Below are 17367 nucleotides of genomic sequence, written 5' to 3'. Positions count from 1 at the left end.
TATATCAAAGATATTATATCAAATAGTATACAAAAGAAGTATGCATGTCAAAATTACATATCATATTATTGACATCCTACTTGTCAGCTAGGGAACATATATATATATTATTTCACTTACCTGAAATTGGATATAAAAGATAACCGAATGCAAAATTTGAGATTATTGAGGCTCGCTAGAAGGAACGTTAGCAAAACCTGTAATGGATATGAAAAACACTAAAAAACGACTCAAACCAACATAACATAAAAGATTAAAACTCTAAACTTAGAGATCAAATTATAATAATAACCCGAATTGATTCACTCGATCAATTTCGAACATAATTCAAACTGATCGAACCTAACAAACTTGATTAACCATTACTTCAGGGTCAACTAGTCGACCAGATTGACCTACCGCTCAACCACTACACCAACCAACTGATCAGCTAGTTTCAACTAATTGGTCGACCGGTAGCAACAAGTAAACCAATTGATCTACCAAACACAAACTAGTCGACTGCACCTCCTTAACAGGTCGACAAGCTGAATAGAATAGACTTGCCCCGCTACTATTTCTCTAACTGGTCGACCGCCCACACCTCAAATAGTCGACCACAATGTATGTTCAACAACTAATCAACCTGTTCACTTTAACTAGTCAACCGCTTGTTGAGGAAACTAGAATTCCTTACATGCAATCTCAATCAAATTCTGTCAAAACTCAACAACATGCACAGCAACATCGACATGGTATTTAACGATTCTAAACCGTCCAAAAATATATTTCTAACATCCTAAACTCGTTTTTTCATCCAATCCTCTCTCTGTAGCTTACAACTTTGCAGTTAAGAGGGCGTTTGTCACTGTGTTTGAAAAGAGTTTTTGAAAAAAATTGAAATTTTTTTTTCTTTAAATTAATATGTTTTTAATGTTTTCAAATTATTTTGATGTGTTGATCTCAAAAATAATTTTTAAAAAATAAAAAAATATTATTAGCATATAATTTGATAAGTTCAGAGTTCAATAATAATATTATGCTCTAAAAAATTATATACAAAATAGTGGCCAGAACCGATAGAGTTAAATATACTTAAACCAAACGAGATTTTAAAGTCTAATTGAAAAACAAAATCCTAAAATAATTAGGAAAATAATGAAAAAAAAACAATATATTTCTGACTTCAAAGCCTTGTAGAACATTCTACTACAACTTGAGCATTGTCAAATAATTGAATTAAAAGTTATTACCACTTTCAACATGATGCTCATTTGACACGTTCAAACTTAACTTCTTCTTGGCTTCACCTTGTCCATCCGGTTTATAAATTTATGTTTCATGTCAGCTGAGTTAGGCTGAGACAAATTTTTAGTTTTTGATACAATAAAAAAAACTATTTAAATTATAAGAAATTCATTTTGGAAGTTTTTTTTTCATTACTTTTATGTATAATAGAACTAGAATGCATAATAAATTAATACTTTAATTATTAAGAAAACATATTCATAGCACCATGATCCTCACAAGGTGTGGGCAATAAGTAGCATCATATCCAAAGCAGAGAGACAAATTTGATTCAAGATTGAATTTCAGAGGTCAGTTAGAGAGAAGTGGATGAGAATGGAAAAGAAACAGAAACTAAAAGCAACGATTGGCAACATGTCTTTCCATTTACGATCCACAGCGTGAGGTCGTGCAAATGATCAGCTGTGGCTGGCTGGCTACTTGGCTGGCATTGGTAGCCCTGGTTCTGCTTCTATATATTGGCTTTAGCACTTTGTGCCGGAATGGTGAAATTTTCGACAAACCAACTGTTTGATCAGAAATCTTATTCCTTCTGCAGTTATGTAATGATAGGCTACCGGGGATCTAATGAGATCAAACTAACCTCCTCACCTGAATAAGTTACATGCCTGTTTGAGGAAGTGCTGTGTTCATGTGGATTCTCCCCCATAAAAAAACCAGGTTGTTTAGGCTGCGGCAATGGAATCTCACTTCCTAATATTAGAACCACAGCTGACATGTTTGGCCTATCTTCCGGGCGTTGTTGCACACATAATAAAGCCACATGAATGCATCTTAGCACTTCAGATAAATTGCACGACTCAATCAAAAATTCATCAATCAGCTCAAATGGTGTCCCTTTAATCCAAAGCATCCACGCCTTAAGAAAAAAAACCAAGAACATACATCAGCAGCCTGGCCATTCTAATTTCTCTGTTACTATCCTAGTTTTGCCATAACATCAATACTCCTATGATATTTCTGAAAGTCTCAATAACTAGGCAAATTTGTTTGTTTAATCTCATTTGAAATGCCTGAAAGGGACATCAAGATTTAATATTCACCATCGTCTTCATCAAGGTTGTATGTATTAAAGTACTATTTAAAAGCTTACATGTCCAAGAAGGTTAAGGTTGGGGTCCAGGTGACGAAATCCCCTATTTTTCTTTCCGCTCACAATCTCGAGGACTAGAACACCGAAGCTAAAAGCGTCAGATTTCACTGAAAAGTATCCATTCGATGCATACTCGGGAGACATGTAGCCACTGAAAATGATACTAACAGGTTAAGTTCACAAAATAGTAATGAAAATCAGCAAGACAAGATTGGGTTTATGTACTTACTATGTTCCAACTATCCTACTAGTTTTGGCCTCTGTTTGATCTCCACCGAACATTCTAGCAAGGCCAAAGTCAGAAATTTTTGGGTTTAGCTCATCATCCAGTAAAATGTTGCTGGCTTTGATATCTCTGTGGATGATTCTAAGTCTAGAGTCTTGATGCAGATAAAGAAGCCCTCGAGCAATTCCACCTATAATGTTGATGCGCTGACTCCAATCAAGTAGTTTTCTTCCTGTTTGGTCTGATGAATTTCTCAATTAGTCCAGTTAACGAATTGATTTGTAACAGTTAATAGAACTTATAGAACTTCAATCTTATTAATTCAGATGGGTTAGCACCAAAAATAAAGGAGTCCAAGCTCTTGTTGGGCATGTATTCGTAAATTAACATTCTTTCATCTTCATGAATGCAACAACCCAGAAGCTTTACAAGACTGCGGTGCTGAAGTTTAGCAATTAACATAACTTCATTTTTGAACTCATCCAATCCTTGACCTGAACTCTTTGAAAGCCTTTTCACTGCTATTTGTTGCCCTCCTATGAGTATTCCCTGAGTGATTCACACAGTTCAGCAAGTTTTTTTGTTAGAAAATGGATTGTCAGGTATCAGATTTTTTTCATACCTTGTATACGGGTCCAAAACCACCTTCTCCAAGTTTGTTGCTGTTTGAAAAAGCATCGGTGGCATGTGCTATAGTACTCATGTCAAATATTGGCAATTCCATATCTTCCTCCCTTTCTTCACAGTGGTTTTTCTTTCTAAGATTCCACTTCCGCATGGAAATGATGATTCCTAACATTAGCATGCCAATGCCTGCTACTATTGCGCTGGAGACTATTCCTGCTAGCTTCTTACTAAATGTCCTCTTTTTCGTAGGTACACCTGAGTGCACAGAAGAATAGTTAGAAGAACCTGATGTATAACCCAGTTCAAGAGTTCATTGTTAAATATGGACAAAGCAGCAGACCAGAGACCTTCTACTTTCCATTCTATATGAATTCAAGAGAAACAGAAATATTTTTTCCTCAGTACAAAGGTAAAATGAGACTTTATGAATAAATAGTTGCATTTTGGAATACGTACCCAATTCTGAAGCATTCATCCTAACAAAAAGGTCTTGTCCATCCCCAGTTGACCTTCTTGTATCAATCAGGTCACCAAACCAGATCAGGCATCCACTTCCACCTTGCCTGATATCTAAATTTGCATAAGCAGTGCACGAGCAGTTCTTCAAACATAATCCCTGACATTCCTTGAGACTGATGCTCTTGTCGTACCAGGAAGACGATGTGTCGGGAAATTTCATCCCTGTATATTTAAGAAAGCCAACTTTGTCGCTGCATTCTAGCGGAGTTCTCCGGATACACCCATCTGACCAATCTGAAAAGTTCCAATCTGCTAGAGACTTGGGAATGAATCCATCCAAGCATGCACATATAGGAGATCTACTCATCTCACAGCGAGTATTTGGACCACAAAAGGCATAATTTTCACACTGATCAAACTGGCCAACGTCAGTAATCACCCAATCATTTGTTCGGTCATTCCATGTGAAGCTCTGTGGAAGGCCCAATGGACTGAGTGTGAGCCTTGAAAGGACTGATGTTTGATTTCCAAACTGGAAATAAACCTCTTTGCTGTTGAAAACAAATTCATCGGAAATAGGTATCGGGCTAGGATTTGCTATGAATTTTATGCCATTCCATGGCCCCGCTCTAAACAGAGTAATGTTTCCCCTCTTCAGAAGTAGCTGGGGATACCCATGAGTATCTATAACGAAAGAATATTCACCTCGAGCAGGATCTTCAGCACTCTTCCAAGATGATAAAAACTTGTCAATCTTTGTTACGAAGTTGCTCCCCAATTTAATTCCTAATATCATGGTGTCACCTGGATGGTCAAAACTCTGCCACAGAAATGTTGTCGGGATTACTATCATTTCCTTCTCTCACAACAAGATTACCTGTCTCCAAGAGATCTGCAACTGAATCCTCTGCAGTTCTTGATGAATTCGATGACCAAACAATATCATTTGTGCTACTGTACAGGACAAGTATCCCTTTGCTGCTTATATTCAGAGCCCCCAAAGTATTGGAAAGTGGAACTTCTCTGTTTGCTACCCATATAACTGTACGAGGAGACTTCTTATACCATATTCCCAAGAAACGTTTTGTTGAATTTCCAGGGCTGAAAAATCCTAGTTCAAATTTTCCCCCGGTTGAAAGGAGAGTTGCACCATCTCTTATGGATTGGCTTGGGTAGATTATGTTTGATGTGGCGGAGTTGATTAAAATAGAGAATAAGAACGAGCATGCAAACAGCACTGAAAGAGCTCCCATTCAAGAGAGTTTTCATAAATGTTCTGGTTTGATCACGCAGAAAAATGTATTGTTATTAGTACAAGCTGCTGGTCTAATGTGAAGACGGTTTCCAAAGATATTGACTCTATGTAGCTTCGGTAAAATTGGCTACCGTTTTTCAATAACCATAAGATCCATCTATCACAGCCGGAAAAGTCATATTCCAAGAAGTTTCAATAATTTCGCCCCAAAGACATCTGCAATGGGCATAAGTTATGCCGCATAACAAAGAGTCAGCTTAGTAGCTTATGTGACGCTGCGAGTTGTTGGATTAAATTTTTTTTACTATAAGCTCAAAATCTAATGTTTACGTTTAATAAAATACTTTTAAGGATTATATACATAAATAAATGCTAAAAAGAATTTTAACGCAAAAAAAACTTTATGATGAAATCAAGAGAATAATATAATTAAAGTTATCCAATTCAAAATAGATCAGACAATCAATCAAAACACTATTTAACTAAAAAAAAATAAAATGTTATATATTGAGATGGTAATTTCTTGAAGTGATTCAAGTCAATTCAAATTAATTTACTAAACCTATGACCTGGATAAATCCAACTACTTTCAATAAAAAAATTAAGATTTTTTTGCATTTTGATAACAAAAATAGAGCTCTCAATAATGAAACCACATGAAAAAGATTATGATAAATGGTATAAAAAATGCTTTTTATTTTTTTAAAAAATATATATATGATCTTAATAAAAAAAAAAAACAGAGTTAAATTTCAATAGTATTAAATAGTGTTTTTTTATCTAAAGATTTATTTTCATATAATAAACACTCTAAAAAGCCTTAAAAAAGCAAACTCATCCACTAAAAAATAGTCCAACGACATAAATTCAATTTAGGCAACATACAAGCCTTACTCCATCTTCTTTGATGGTGTTGGCTTTGTCTCGCCAAGGTGAATCTTTTTTTGTCAACGCGTGTCGATGAAAAGTCGCTAGTGGCGTTTCGACGACATATTTTTCTTCCCTTCTCTCTCTTGTTTTCTACTCCTCATTGTCTCTTTCATTTTTCTTCTCCTCGTCTTTCCCTGGGCTGGTTGGGCTTGTGTATCCTGTCCCGCTAAATATAATGAGAAAATTACCCTCGATCCTGATATACAATAATCGAAAGGATCTGCCTGCCTTAGCCACGAGAAAAATCAACCTCCTGATATCTTTTTTTCTGAATGTTCACAGCAGGTGGACATGTCCTTTGTTGTGAAAAGATGGAGGGAAAAGTCTGTAGTTCACACAGAGCGTATTCCAAAAGAACATTGACTTTCGTTACCCTCCCTCCATCTTTTGAAAAAAACACCCAAGTAGTGAATGATGATAGGCTATTTTATCAATACACTTCTGACTTTATAAATGTAAAGAGATTACGGATCCAAATTCTTTCCTTCCCAAAGAATTAAAAAAGGCTAAATATATAAAATATCGTGCTTTGAAAAATAAGTGATCATTGACCCGAATAAAAATTATATCACAACTATTATTTTCAACCCTTCGATGCCCTTGGACGCCATGAATTCCCACTCCTAAATGGCACAACTGACAACACCTATTTTGGGTCCACGGCATCTCTTTGTCTTCCTTCCTTCCTTCTATTTATTTATTTATCCTTACCTTAATTAACTGCATTTCAGTGCTTTGACATCTATGACTCGTCTTCTCGGCTCCTATGAGTTTCTTTACAGGTCAAAGTACTAAGAGTCATAAATGATGAGAACAAGTTTGAAGTAAAAGAATATATGAATGAACATCAAGAAGACTTTATAATAACAAACGTGTAACATTAGATATGGTTTTTTTTTTCTTAGCTTGCACACATTATACATTAAATTTTAAAGTCCACATGTCAAAGTTATACTATTTCTTGAATAGACTAGCTACATTATTATATTTGAAGCATATAATTTTTTGAGATGGAAGGGTTCAATTTGTAATAGTTAACTCATGGACAAATGTTTTTTTATTTTATTTTTCTATTTAGATTAGGACCTTCAATTCAATTAAAATTTTTACTAATTAGGATGTTATTTTTTTGTATTTAAATAGCCTTATAAGCTATTTTTTTCAAGGATAATTAATGAAAAAAGGACCTTTTAGAAACTAACAAGTTTTTTGTATAGTTACGAGATATAATATTAGGTTTAAAAGTTTTTTTTTTTTTTTACAGTTTAGAATTGTAAAATTTTAGGAATCAAGTAATCCTATCCAAATTATACGTTGTGTGAACATTAATGATAAGAAATCCATGCTCCTACAAGGGTGAAAAGGACTAGACCCGGCAGTAGACTTTACCAACTTAAATTGTACTTTGATGGCATGAAAGAAGTTTATTTTTTTTATTTGGTCAAGAATTCAATTCTAAGCCAAGTCCATTATTGGTTGTTCAAATCTTAAATAAACCTAAACCAAAATACACAATAGGAGGGATAAGATATCGATGTCTGACGGACTATAGCTGGAGTAAAAGCAGGTCTGCATCACTCGAATATAAAATTGGAGTAAGTTCAGGCAACCTTCTTGGATCATTCATGGTTTCATGCTCCTCTGTAATTTGATTTCCTTGTTGACTAAGCAAGTATAGAAAAAAGAATCACGGGCCTCCTGGAAGTTGCATGCTGCCGGAATTTTTCATTTTTCTCTTTTCATGTAATGCATTATTGCATCACAACTTTTCATGGACCGGTATATTAGTGAATGGAGGTCTTCACTTCTTTAGTTCTTTTATTATTGGAAGAGCAACTACGTCAATAGTCGGTACTGTACTGCTGCTCGACAAAAAGTTGCTTCGGTAGGAAAATATACGTCCAAGTCAAATTCCAAGTCTCTGTACTTTGGGGTAGCTTAGACAATGGTGTGCAGCCCGAGCATAAAAGAAAATGAAATTTTTGAAGCTAATTACCCACCAACATGATCTTGAGAAGAGCACGTGATGTGCATATGCAGGGCTACAATATTATTATATATTACTGATTACTGTAGGAGATAGTATTTAATATCCTTATTGATGACACATTATATGATGTTATTATAATCAAATTAGTCAAGAAAGATTATTATTTCAAGAATGATAAAAAAAATGAAATTTTTTAAGCTAATTACCCACCAACATGATCTTGAGAAGAGCACGTGATGTGCATATGCAGGGCTACAATATTATTATTACTGATTACTGTAGGAGATAGTATTTAATATCCTTATTGATGACACATTATATGATGTTATTATAATCAAATTAGTCAAGAAAGATTATTATTTCAAGAATGATAAAAAAAAGAATTGTAGCATATGATTAGAGTATCAATTGCATATGTTTTCAAAGTGATGTTAGATTTAACGACTTTGTGAATAAAAAAAATGTCCCAATTAGATATAGAGAGTGCTATAATTAAATCCAAATTCGGGAGTTTTTTTTTGGTGTCCAATTCGTTTTTTTCATGTGTTATTAAATCTACCCGTTTCCTTTTTTTCTTCTAGAAACTGAATATATATATATATATATAACCATTTGTATTTTATTGAAATTTTTATATGAGCCTTTGTTAAATGAGTAGAAACTAGGCACGGGCCTGTTTGATTGTTACCCACCTATAAACGAAAAAAAAAAAAAAAAAAAAAGGTTTTTCCTAGGTTCACTCGTATCTTTACAATTAATAAGTCACATTATATTTGTCATGACTCTGATCCGAAATTCATGACCAGCAACACAAACGTAGCGTCTCAAGATGCTCCACTTGTGCTAAGTCTCAGAAAATATATATTTAATATCATAAAAATCATATAATAACTTACTATAAAACAAAATATTTAATTATAAGAAATTTAATAAATAAATTAAAATCCGACTCTTTCAAAACGAATTCAAAACATAATTAAAATTATTATATGAAGTATCTAAAAACAACAAATAAAGAATAAACTAATGGCATCGAGAATCAAACGAGGCATACTAACTCAAGAAGCAGGAAGAATATAGTCCAAAGATCCTACAACCGAAACTAAACTAAAGACTTGAAAAATATAAATGGAGGGGTGAGTCCAAACACTCAATGAGAGGTAATAGCTATAATATATGCTAATATGCATTTTAAGATAAGTGAATAAAGTTACTTGTATCAAGTACCGATCGAAACAGGTATATCAAAGATATTATATCAAATAGTGTACAAAAGAAGTATGCATGTCAAAATTACATATCATATTATTGACATCCTACTTGTCAGCTAGGGAACATATATATATATATATATATATATATATATATATATATATATATATATATATTTATTATTTCACTTACTTGAAATTGGATATAAAAGATAACCGAATGCAAAATTCGAGATTATTGAGGCTCGCTAGAAGGAACGTTAGCAAAACCTGTAATGGATATGAAAAACACTAAAAAACGACTCAAACCAACATAACATAAAAGATTAAAACTCTAAACTTAGAGATCAAATTATAATAATAATCCGAATTGATTCACTCGATCAATTTCAAACATCATCCAAACTGATCGAACCTAACATACTTGATTAATCATCACTCCAGGGTCAACTAGTCGACCAAATTGACCAACCGCTCAACCACTACACCAACCAACTGATCAGCTAGTTCCAACTAATTGGTCGACCGGTAGCAACAAGTAAACCAATTGATCTACCAAACACAAACTAGTCGACTGCACCTCCTTAACAGGTCGACAGACTGAATAGAATAGACCTGCCCCGCTACTATTTTTCTAACTGGTCGACCGCCCACACCTCAAATAGTCGACCACAATGCATGTTCAACAACTAGTCAACGTGTTCACTTTAACTAGTCAACCGCTTGATGAGGAAACCTAGAATTCCTTACATGTAATCTCAATCAAATTCTGTCAAAACTCAACAACATGCACAACAACATCGACATGGTATTTAACGATTCTAAACCGTCCATAAACCATCCAAAAATATATTTCTAACATCCTAAACTCGTTTTTTCATCCAATCCTCTCTCTATAGCTTACAACTTCGCAATTAAGAGGGCGTTTGGAACTGCATTTGAAAAGCGTTTTTGAAAAAAATTAAATTTTTTTTGTTTTAAATTAATATGTTTTTGATGTTTTCAAATTATTTTGATGTGCTGATTTAAAAAATAATTTTTTTAAAAAAAAAAAAAAAATTATTGACATATTTTTTTGAGTGAAAAATACTTTAAAAAACAACCACAACCACACTTCTAATCTCACGGGTGTATAGCTTTGTTGGCCTTCATAAAACGTCATTATTACTTATATGTTCTGTCACATCCTCTTTCTCTAGCTTGCAGCATTGCAGTTAACCAGCCTTGCTGTTCCATCTCATGCTCTCTCTACAGCTTGTTGCTTTGCAATTAATAAGCCTCATTATTTTCGGTGTGTAGCTTTTCTGGCCTTCATAAATCCTTATTATTAATAGTATGTTCCATCCCATCATCTTCAAGCAGCTTACAGCTTTACAGCTAACCAACCTCGTCGTTTCATCTCATCCTCTCTCTTCAACTTTATAGTTAATAAGCCTCATTATATTTGGTATGTAGCTTTGCTAACCCTGACAAATTCTCATTATCTCTGCAGCCTGGAGATCTTTAGTTAACCAGCCTTGTTGATCCATCTTATCCTCTCTCTATAGTTTGAAACTTTGTAATAATGAAGACTCATTATATTCGGTGTGTAGCTTTGTTGGCCCTCATAAATCCTTATCATTAATTATGTCTTCCATCCCACCCTCTCTCTGCAGCTCGCAGCTTTGCAATTAATAAGCCTTATTATATTCGGTGTGTAGATTTACTAGCTCTCATAAATTCTCATTATTAATTATATGTTCCATCCAATTCTCATGAAGGAGTAAAAATAAAATGTTGTAGCGTTAGCCAGTGCTGAAGTTGAGTTCAGAGGATTGATGGCCAAAGAAATCTGTGAACTCTTTTTGGATTAGAAGGTTGTTAATCAAGGATGGTTTTGCTTCTAACTGTGAAATGAATTTGTTCTGTGATAACAAAATAACAATTCTGATTTTCCATTACCGTGTCAAATATGATTATATAAAATATATCGAAGTTGATCGAACTTCATTATGCATAAATTATTTAAATATATAATTTTTTTGTTTTTTCATTGAAACTTGCTTTTAAGATTATAATAATTCTTTGGTCAATAAATCATGCTATACATCAATTTTTTAAAGATAAAAAAGGGCTAGGCACCTAGGTCTAGGTGGCCTATCACGCTTAGCCCATTAACAGAAAAGGTCATGTGTGCAAGCTAACAAGATCAGAGTTTTTTATTTTTAAAACGTGGTTAACCAATAACTTTCTTTTTTTTCCGCAATAATTTAACTACTTTCTCTTTATTCTCTAATATTTAAGAACTGAAAAATAAATAAATAAATTGTTGAACTAAAAATAAGATTAAAAAAACTATATGGATTGAAAAATAAGAAAAAGATAAATAGATGAGCTTAAAAGTTTTTTTTCTTATGAATTTGAGATATCATGAGATTTTTTTTAATTTTATACTTTGATTTTTTTGTTAGAATTTTTCTTTCCTTAATAATTTTTTAGAAATCGATCATTAATTTAGTTCTATAAGAAATTGAAAGAAAAAAAAAACTTTGTGTCAAATTGCTACAGTACTGGGTTACTTGGTCGTTTCAATAAATTTTATATTTTATAATTTAGCCTATAGCAACCTCAAACCATGTCAAACTAACCTCATTTGCAACGACACTGTGTGAAGCAAAAGATTGTACATCAGGGTATACCAAACCCTAAGTTATAAACCCAATCTAGAAAGAGAACTCTATTTTGATAAGTTCAGAGTTCAATAATAATATTATGCTCTAAAAATTATATACAAAATAGTGGCTAGAACCGATAGAGTTAAATATACTTAAACCCAACGAGATTTTAAAGTCTAATTGAAAAAAAAAATCCTAAAATAATTAGGAAAATAATGGAAAAAAAACAATATATTTCTGACTTCAAAGCCTTGTAGAACATTCTACTACAACTTGAGCATTGTTGTCAAATAATTGAATTAAAAGTTATTACCACTTTCAACATAATGCTCATTTGACACGTTCAAACTTATCTTGGCTTCACTTTGTCCATCCGGTTTATAAATTTATGTTTCATGTCAGCTGAGCAGGGCTGAGACAAATTTTTAGTTTTTGATATAATAAAAAAAATAATATTTAAATTATAAGAAATTCATTTTGGAAGTTTTTTTTTCATTACTTTTATGTATAATAGAACTAGAATGCATAATAAATTAATACTTTAATTATTAATAAAACATATACATAGCACCATGATCCTCACAAGGTGTGGGCAATAAGTAGCATCATATCCAAAGCAGAGAGACAAATTTGATTCAAGATTGAATTTCAGAGGTCAGTTAGAGAAGTGGATGAGAATGGAAAAGAAACAGAAACTAAAAGCAACGATTTGCAACATGTCTTTCCATTTACGATCCACAGCGTGAGATCGTGCAAATGATCAGCTGTGGCTGGCTGGCTACTTGGCTGGCATTGGTAGCCCTGATTCTGCTTCTATATATTGGCTTTAGCACTCTGTGCCGGAATGGTGAAATTTTCGAGAAACCAACTGTTTGATCAGAAATCTTATTCCTTCTGCAGTTATGTAATGATAGGCTACCGGGGATCTAATGAGATCAAACTAACCTCGTCACCTGAATAAGTTACATGGCTGTTTGAGGAAGTGCTGTGTTCATGTGGATTCTCCCCCATAAAAAAACCAGGTTGTTTAGGCTGCGGCAATGGAATCTCACTTCCTAATATTAGAACCACAGCTGACATGTTTGGCCTATCTTCCGGGCGTTGTTGCACACATAATAAAGCCACATGAATGCATCTTAGCACTTCAGATAAATTGCACGACTCAATCAAAAATTCATCAATCAGCTCAAATGGTGTCCCTTTAATCCAAAGCATCCACGCCTTAAGAAAAAAAACCAAGAACATATATCAGCAGACTGGCCATTCTAATTTCTCTGTTACTATCCTAGTTTTGCCATAACATCAATACTCCTATGATATTTCTGAAAGTCTCAATAACTAGGCAAATTTGTTTGTTTAATCTCATTTGAAATGGGACATCAAGATTTAATATTCACCACCGTCTTCTTCAAGGTTGTATGTATTAAAGTATTATTTAAAAGCTTACATGTCCAAGAAGGTTAAGGTTGGGGTCCAGGTGACGAAATCCCCTATTTTTCTTTCCGCTCACGATCTCGAGGACTAGAACACCGAAGCTAAAAGCGTCAGATTTCACTGAAAAGTATCCATTCGATGCATACTCGGGAGACATGTAGCCACTGAAAATGATACTAACAGGTTAAGTTCACAAAATAGTAATGAAAATCAGCAAGACAGTATTGGGTTTATGTACTTACTATGTTCCAACTATCCTACTAGTTTTGGCCTCTGTTTGATCTCCACCGAACATTCTAGCAAGGCCAAAGTCAGAAATTTTTGGGTTTACCGCATCATCCAGTAAAATGTTGCTGGCTTTGATATCTCTGTGGATGATTCTAAGTCTAGAGTCTTGATGCAGATAAAGAAGCCCTCGAGCAATTCCACCTATAATGTTGATACGCTGACTCCAATCAAGTAGTTTTCTTCCTGTTTGGTCTGATGAATTTCTCAATTAGTCCAATTAACTAATTGATTTATAACAGTTAATAGAACTTATAGAACTTCAATCTTATTAATTCAGATGGGTTAGCACCAAAAATAAAGGAGTCCAAGCTCTTGTTGGGCATGTATTCGTAAATTAACATTCTTTCATCTTCATGAATGCAACAACCCAGAAGCTTTACAAGACTGCGGTGCTGAAGTTTAGCAATTAACATAACTTCATTTTTGAACTCATCCAATCCTTGACCTGAACTCTTTGAAAGCCTTTTCACTGCTATTTGTTGCCCTCCTATGAGTATTCCCTGAGTGATTCACACAGTTCAGCAAGTTTTTTTGTTAGAAAATGGATAGTCAGGTATCAGATTTTTTTTCATACCTTGTATACGGGTCCAAAACCACCTTCTCCAAGTTTGTTGCTGTTTGAAAAAGCATCGGTGGCATGTGCTATAGTACTCATGTCAAATATTGGCAATTGCATATCTTCCTCCCTTTCTTCACAGTGGTTTTTCTTTCTAAGATTCCACTTCCGCATGGAAATGATGAATCCTAACATTAGCATGCCAATGCCTGCTACTATTGCGCTGGAGACTATTCCTGCTAGCTTCTTACTAAATGTCCTCTTTTTCGTAGGTACACCTGAGTGCACAGAAGAATAGTTAGAAGAACCTGATGTATAACCCAGTTCAAGAGTTCATTGTTAAATATGGACAAAGCAGCAGAGCAAAGACCTTCTACTTTCCATTCTATATGAATTCAAGAGAAACAGAAATATTTTTTCCTCAGTACAAATGTAAAATGAGACTGTATGAATAAATAGTTGCATATTTGGAATACTTACCCAATTCTGAAGCATTCATCCTAACAAAAAGGTCTTGTCCATCCCCAGTTGACCTTCTTGTATCAATCAGGTCACCAAACCAGATCAGGCATCCACTTCCACCTTGCCTGATATCTAAATTTGCATAAGCAGTGCAGGAACAGTTCTTCAAACATAATCCCTGACATTCCTTGAGACTGATGCTCTTGTCGTACCAGGAAGACGATGTGTCCGGCAATTTCATCCCTGTATATTTCAGAAAGCCAACCTTGTCGCTGCATTCTAGCGGAGTTCTCCGGATACACCCATCTGACCAATCTGAAAAGTTCCAATCTGCTAGAGACTTGGGAATGAATCCATCCAAGCATGCACATATAGGAGATCTACTCATCTCACAGCGAGTATTTGGACCACAAAAGGCATAATTTTCACACTGATCAAACTGGCCAACGTCAGTAATCACCCAATCATTTGTCCGGTCATTCCATGTGAAGCTCTGTGGAAGGCCCAATGGACTGAGAGTGAGCCTTGAAAGGACTGATGTTTGGGCTCCAAACTGGAAATAAATCTCTTTGCTGTTGAAAACAAATTCATTGGAAATAGGTATCGGTCTAGGATTTGCTATGAATTTTATGCCATTCCATGGCCCCGCTCTAAACAGAGTAATGTTTCCCCTCTTCAGAAGTAGCTGGGGATACCCATGAGTATCTATAACGAAAGAATATTCACCTCGAGCAGGATCTTCAGCACTCTTCCAAGATGATAAAAACTTGTCAATCTTTGTTACGAAGTTGCTCCCCAATTTCATTCCTAATATCATGGTGTCACCTGGATGGTCAAAACTCTGCCACAGAAAGTTGTCGGGATTACTATCATTCCCTTCTCTCACAACAAGATTACCTGTCTCCAAGAGCTCTGCAACTGAATCCTCTGCAGTTCTTGATGAATTCGATGACCAAACAATATCATTTGTGCTACTGTACAGGACAAGTATCCCTTTGCTGCTTATATTCAGAGCCCCCAAAGTATTGGAAAGTGGAACTTCTCTGTTTGCTACCCATATAACTGTACGAGGAGACTTCTTATACCATATTCCCAAGAAACGTTTTGTTGAATTTCCAGGGCTGAAAAATCCTAGTTCAAATTTTCCCCCGGTTGAAAGGAGAGTTGCACCATCTCTTATGGATTGGCTTGGGTAGATTATGTTTGATGTGGCGGAGTTGATTAACATAGAGAATAAGGAGCATGCAAACAGCACTGTAAAAGCTCCCATTCAAGAGAGTTTTCATAGATGTTCTGGTTTGATCACGCAGAAAAATGTATTGTTATTAGTACAAGCTGCTGGTCTAATGTGAAGACGGTTTCCATTTTCCAAAGATATTGACTCCATATAGCTTCGGTAAAAATTGGCTACCGTTTTTCAACAACCATAAGATCCATCTATCACGGCCGGAAAAGTCCTATTTCAAGAAGTTTCAATAATTTTGCCCCAAAGACATCCGCAATGAGAATAACAACGCGTCAGCTTTGTATATACTATATTAGTAGCTTCTGTGACGCTACGAGTTGTTGGATTAAAATTTTTTAAAACATAAAAATGATAAAAAAAAAAATTAACTATAAGCTCAAAATCCAATGTATACATTGAATAAAACATTTTGAGGATTATATACATAAATAAATGCTAAAAAGAATTTTAACACAAAAACTACTCACTCATGAAATCAAGAAAATAACATAATTAAATATATTCTATTTAAAGGCAGGTCAAACCACTAATCAAAACTAATCAAACGAATAATCAAAACTCGGTTTGATTAAAAAATTCAAGATATTATATATGAAGACGCAACATTTTAAAATAATTTAAATTAACCCAAATTAATTTACAAAATCTGCAATCTAGGTCAAGAATCCAATCACTTTCAATAAACAAAAGTCGCTAGTGGCGTTTCGAAGACATATTTTTCTTCCCTTCTCTCCCTTGTTTTCTACTCCTCATTGTCTCTTTCATTTTTCTTCTCCTCTTCTTTCCATGGGCTGGTTGGGCTTGTGTATCCTGTCCCGTTATAAACATATTGAGAAAATTAGACTCGATCCTGATATACAATAATCGAAAGGTTCTGCCTACCTTAGCCACGAGAAAAATCAACCTCCTTTGTTGTGAAAAGATGGAGGGAAAAGTCCGTAGTTCAATGTCCACAGCAGGTGGACATGTCCTTTGTTGTGAAAAGATGGAGGGAAAAGTCTGTAGTTCACACAGAGAGTATTCCAAAAGACCATTGACTTTCGTTACCCTCCATGTTTTATAAAAAATACCAAGTAGTGAATGATGATAGGCTATTTTATCAATAGACTTCTGACTTTATAAATGTGAAGAGATTACGGATCCAAATTCTTTCCTTCCCAAAAGAATTAAAAAAGGCTAAATATATAAAATATTGTGCTTTGAAAAATAAGTGATCATTGACCCGAATAAAAATTATATCACAACTATTATTTTCAACCCTTCGATGCCCTTGGACGCCATGAATTCCCACTCCTAAATGGCACAACTGACACCAACTATATATTTATTTATATATGTACTATAAATGCACAAATGACCCAACTATTATTTTGGGTCCACGGCATCTCTTTATCTTCCTTCCTTCCTTCCTTCTATTTATTTATTTATCCTTACCTTAATTAACTGCATTTCAGTGCTTTGACTTCTATGACTTGTCTTCTCGGCTCCTATGGCTGTGTATGCAGGCCTAGACTTAGAGCCCACTGGACCATGTTGGCCCACGTTTCAAGGCAAGACCCATGTTTTCAATGGGCTGATTTTCATTTTTGCACATGCTGTCTCGACTCTCGCCGATTATATTTTTTACCGAAAGAGAGTTACATAATAAT

The 17367-nt window shown here is 34.5% G+C and overlaps 1 protein-coding gene across 5 annotated transcripts; it reads right to left on the bottom strand.

The window, feature by feature from the left end:
- Positions 1 to 1445: 1445 nt before the first annotated feature.
- LOC18103395 (G-type lectin S-receptor-like serine/threonine-protein kinase At4g27290) lies at positions 1446 to 15893 on the bottom strand. Of its 5 annotated transcripts, none has more exons than XM_052445233.1 (7): positions 15199 to 15893; positions 3690 to 4397; positions 3229 to 3488; positions 2945 to 3155; positions 2610 to 2847; positions 2381 to 2531; positions 1446 to 2146 (listed from the first exon to the last, which is right to left on the bottom strand). In XM_052445233.1, exons 1-7 carry the CDS (start codon positions 15740 to 15742, stop codon positions 1841 to 1843), a joined length of 2418 nt encoding a protein of 805 aa, XP_052301193.1. In that variant the 5' UTR covers positions 15743 to 15893; the 3' UTR covers positions 1446 to 1840. The 5 variants fall into 5 exon arrangements, with proteins under 5 accessions (XP_052301193.1, XP_006377796.3, XP_052301192.1 ...); XM_006377734.3 differs by having other exon boundaries at positions 3690 to 4496; positions 15298 to 15893; XM_052445232.1 differs by lacking the exon at positions 3690 to 4397 and having other exon boundaries at positions 14491 to 15891.
- Positions 15894 to 17367: the final 1474 nt, after the last annotated feature.

The sequence above is a fragment of the Populus trichocarpa genome, chromosome 11, assembly GCF_000002775.5.
Source record: "Populus trichocarpa isolate Nisqually-1 chromosome 11, P.trichocarpa_v4.1, whole genome shotgun sequence".
Lineage (NCBI taxonomy): Eukaryota > Viridiplantae > Streptophyta > Magnoliopsida > Malpighiales > Salicaceae > Populus > Populus trichocarpa.
The sequence above is the reverse complement of the archived record's forward strand: the minus strand, read 5'-3'. Positions and strand labels throughout refer to the sequence as shown.

Bases quoted from the DNA above. Each gene is read 5' to 3' on its own strand.
- LOC18103395 (XM_052445233.1), bottom strand. From the start codon at position 15,742: ATGGGAGCTTTTACAGTGCTGTTTGCATGCTCCTTATTCTCTATGTTA. The intron at 4,398-15,198 runs GTGAATATTCTT...ATCCTGCTCGAG, and splicing joins TGCTGAAGATCCTGCTCGAG to GTGAATATTCTTTCGTTATA. The intron at 3,156-3,228 runs GTATGAAAAAAA...TGAATCACTCAG, and splicing joins GTTTTGGACCCGTATACAAG to GGAATACTCATAGGAGGGCA.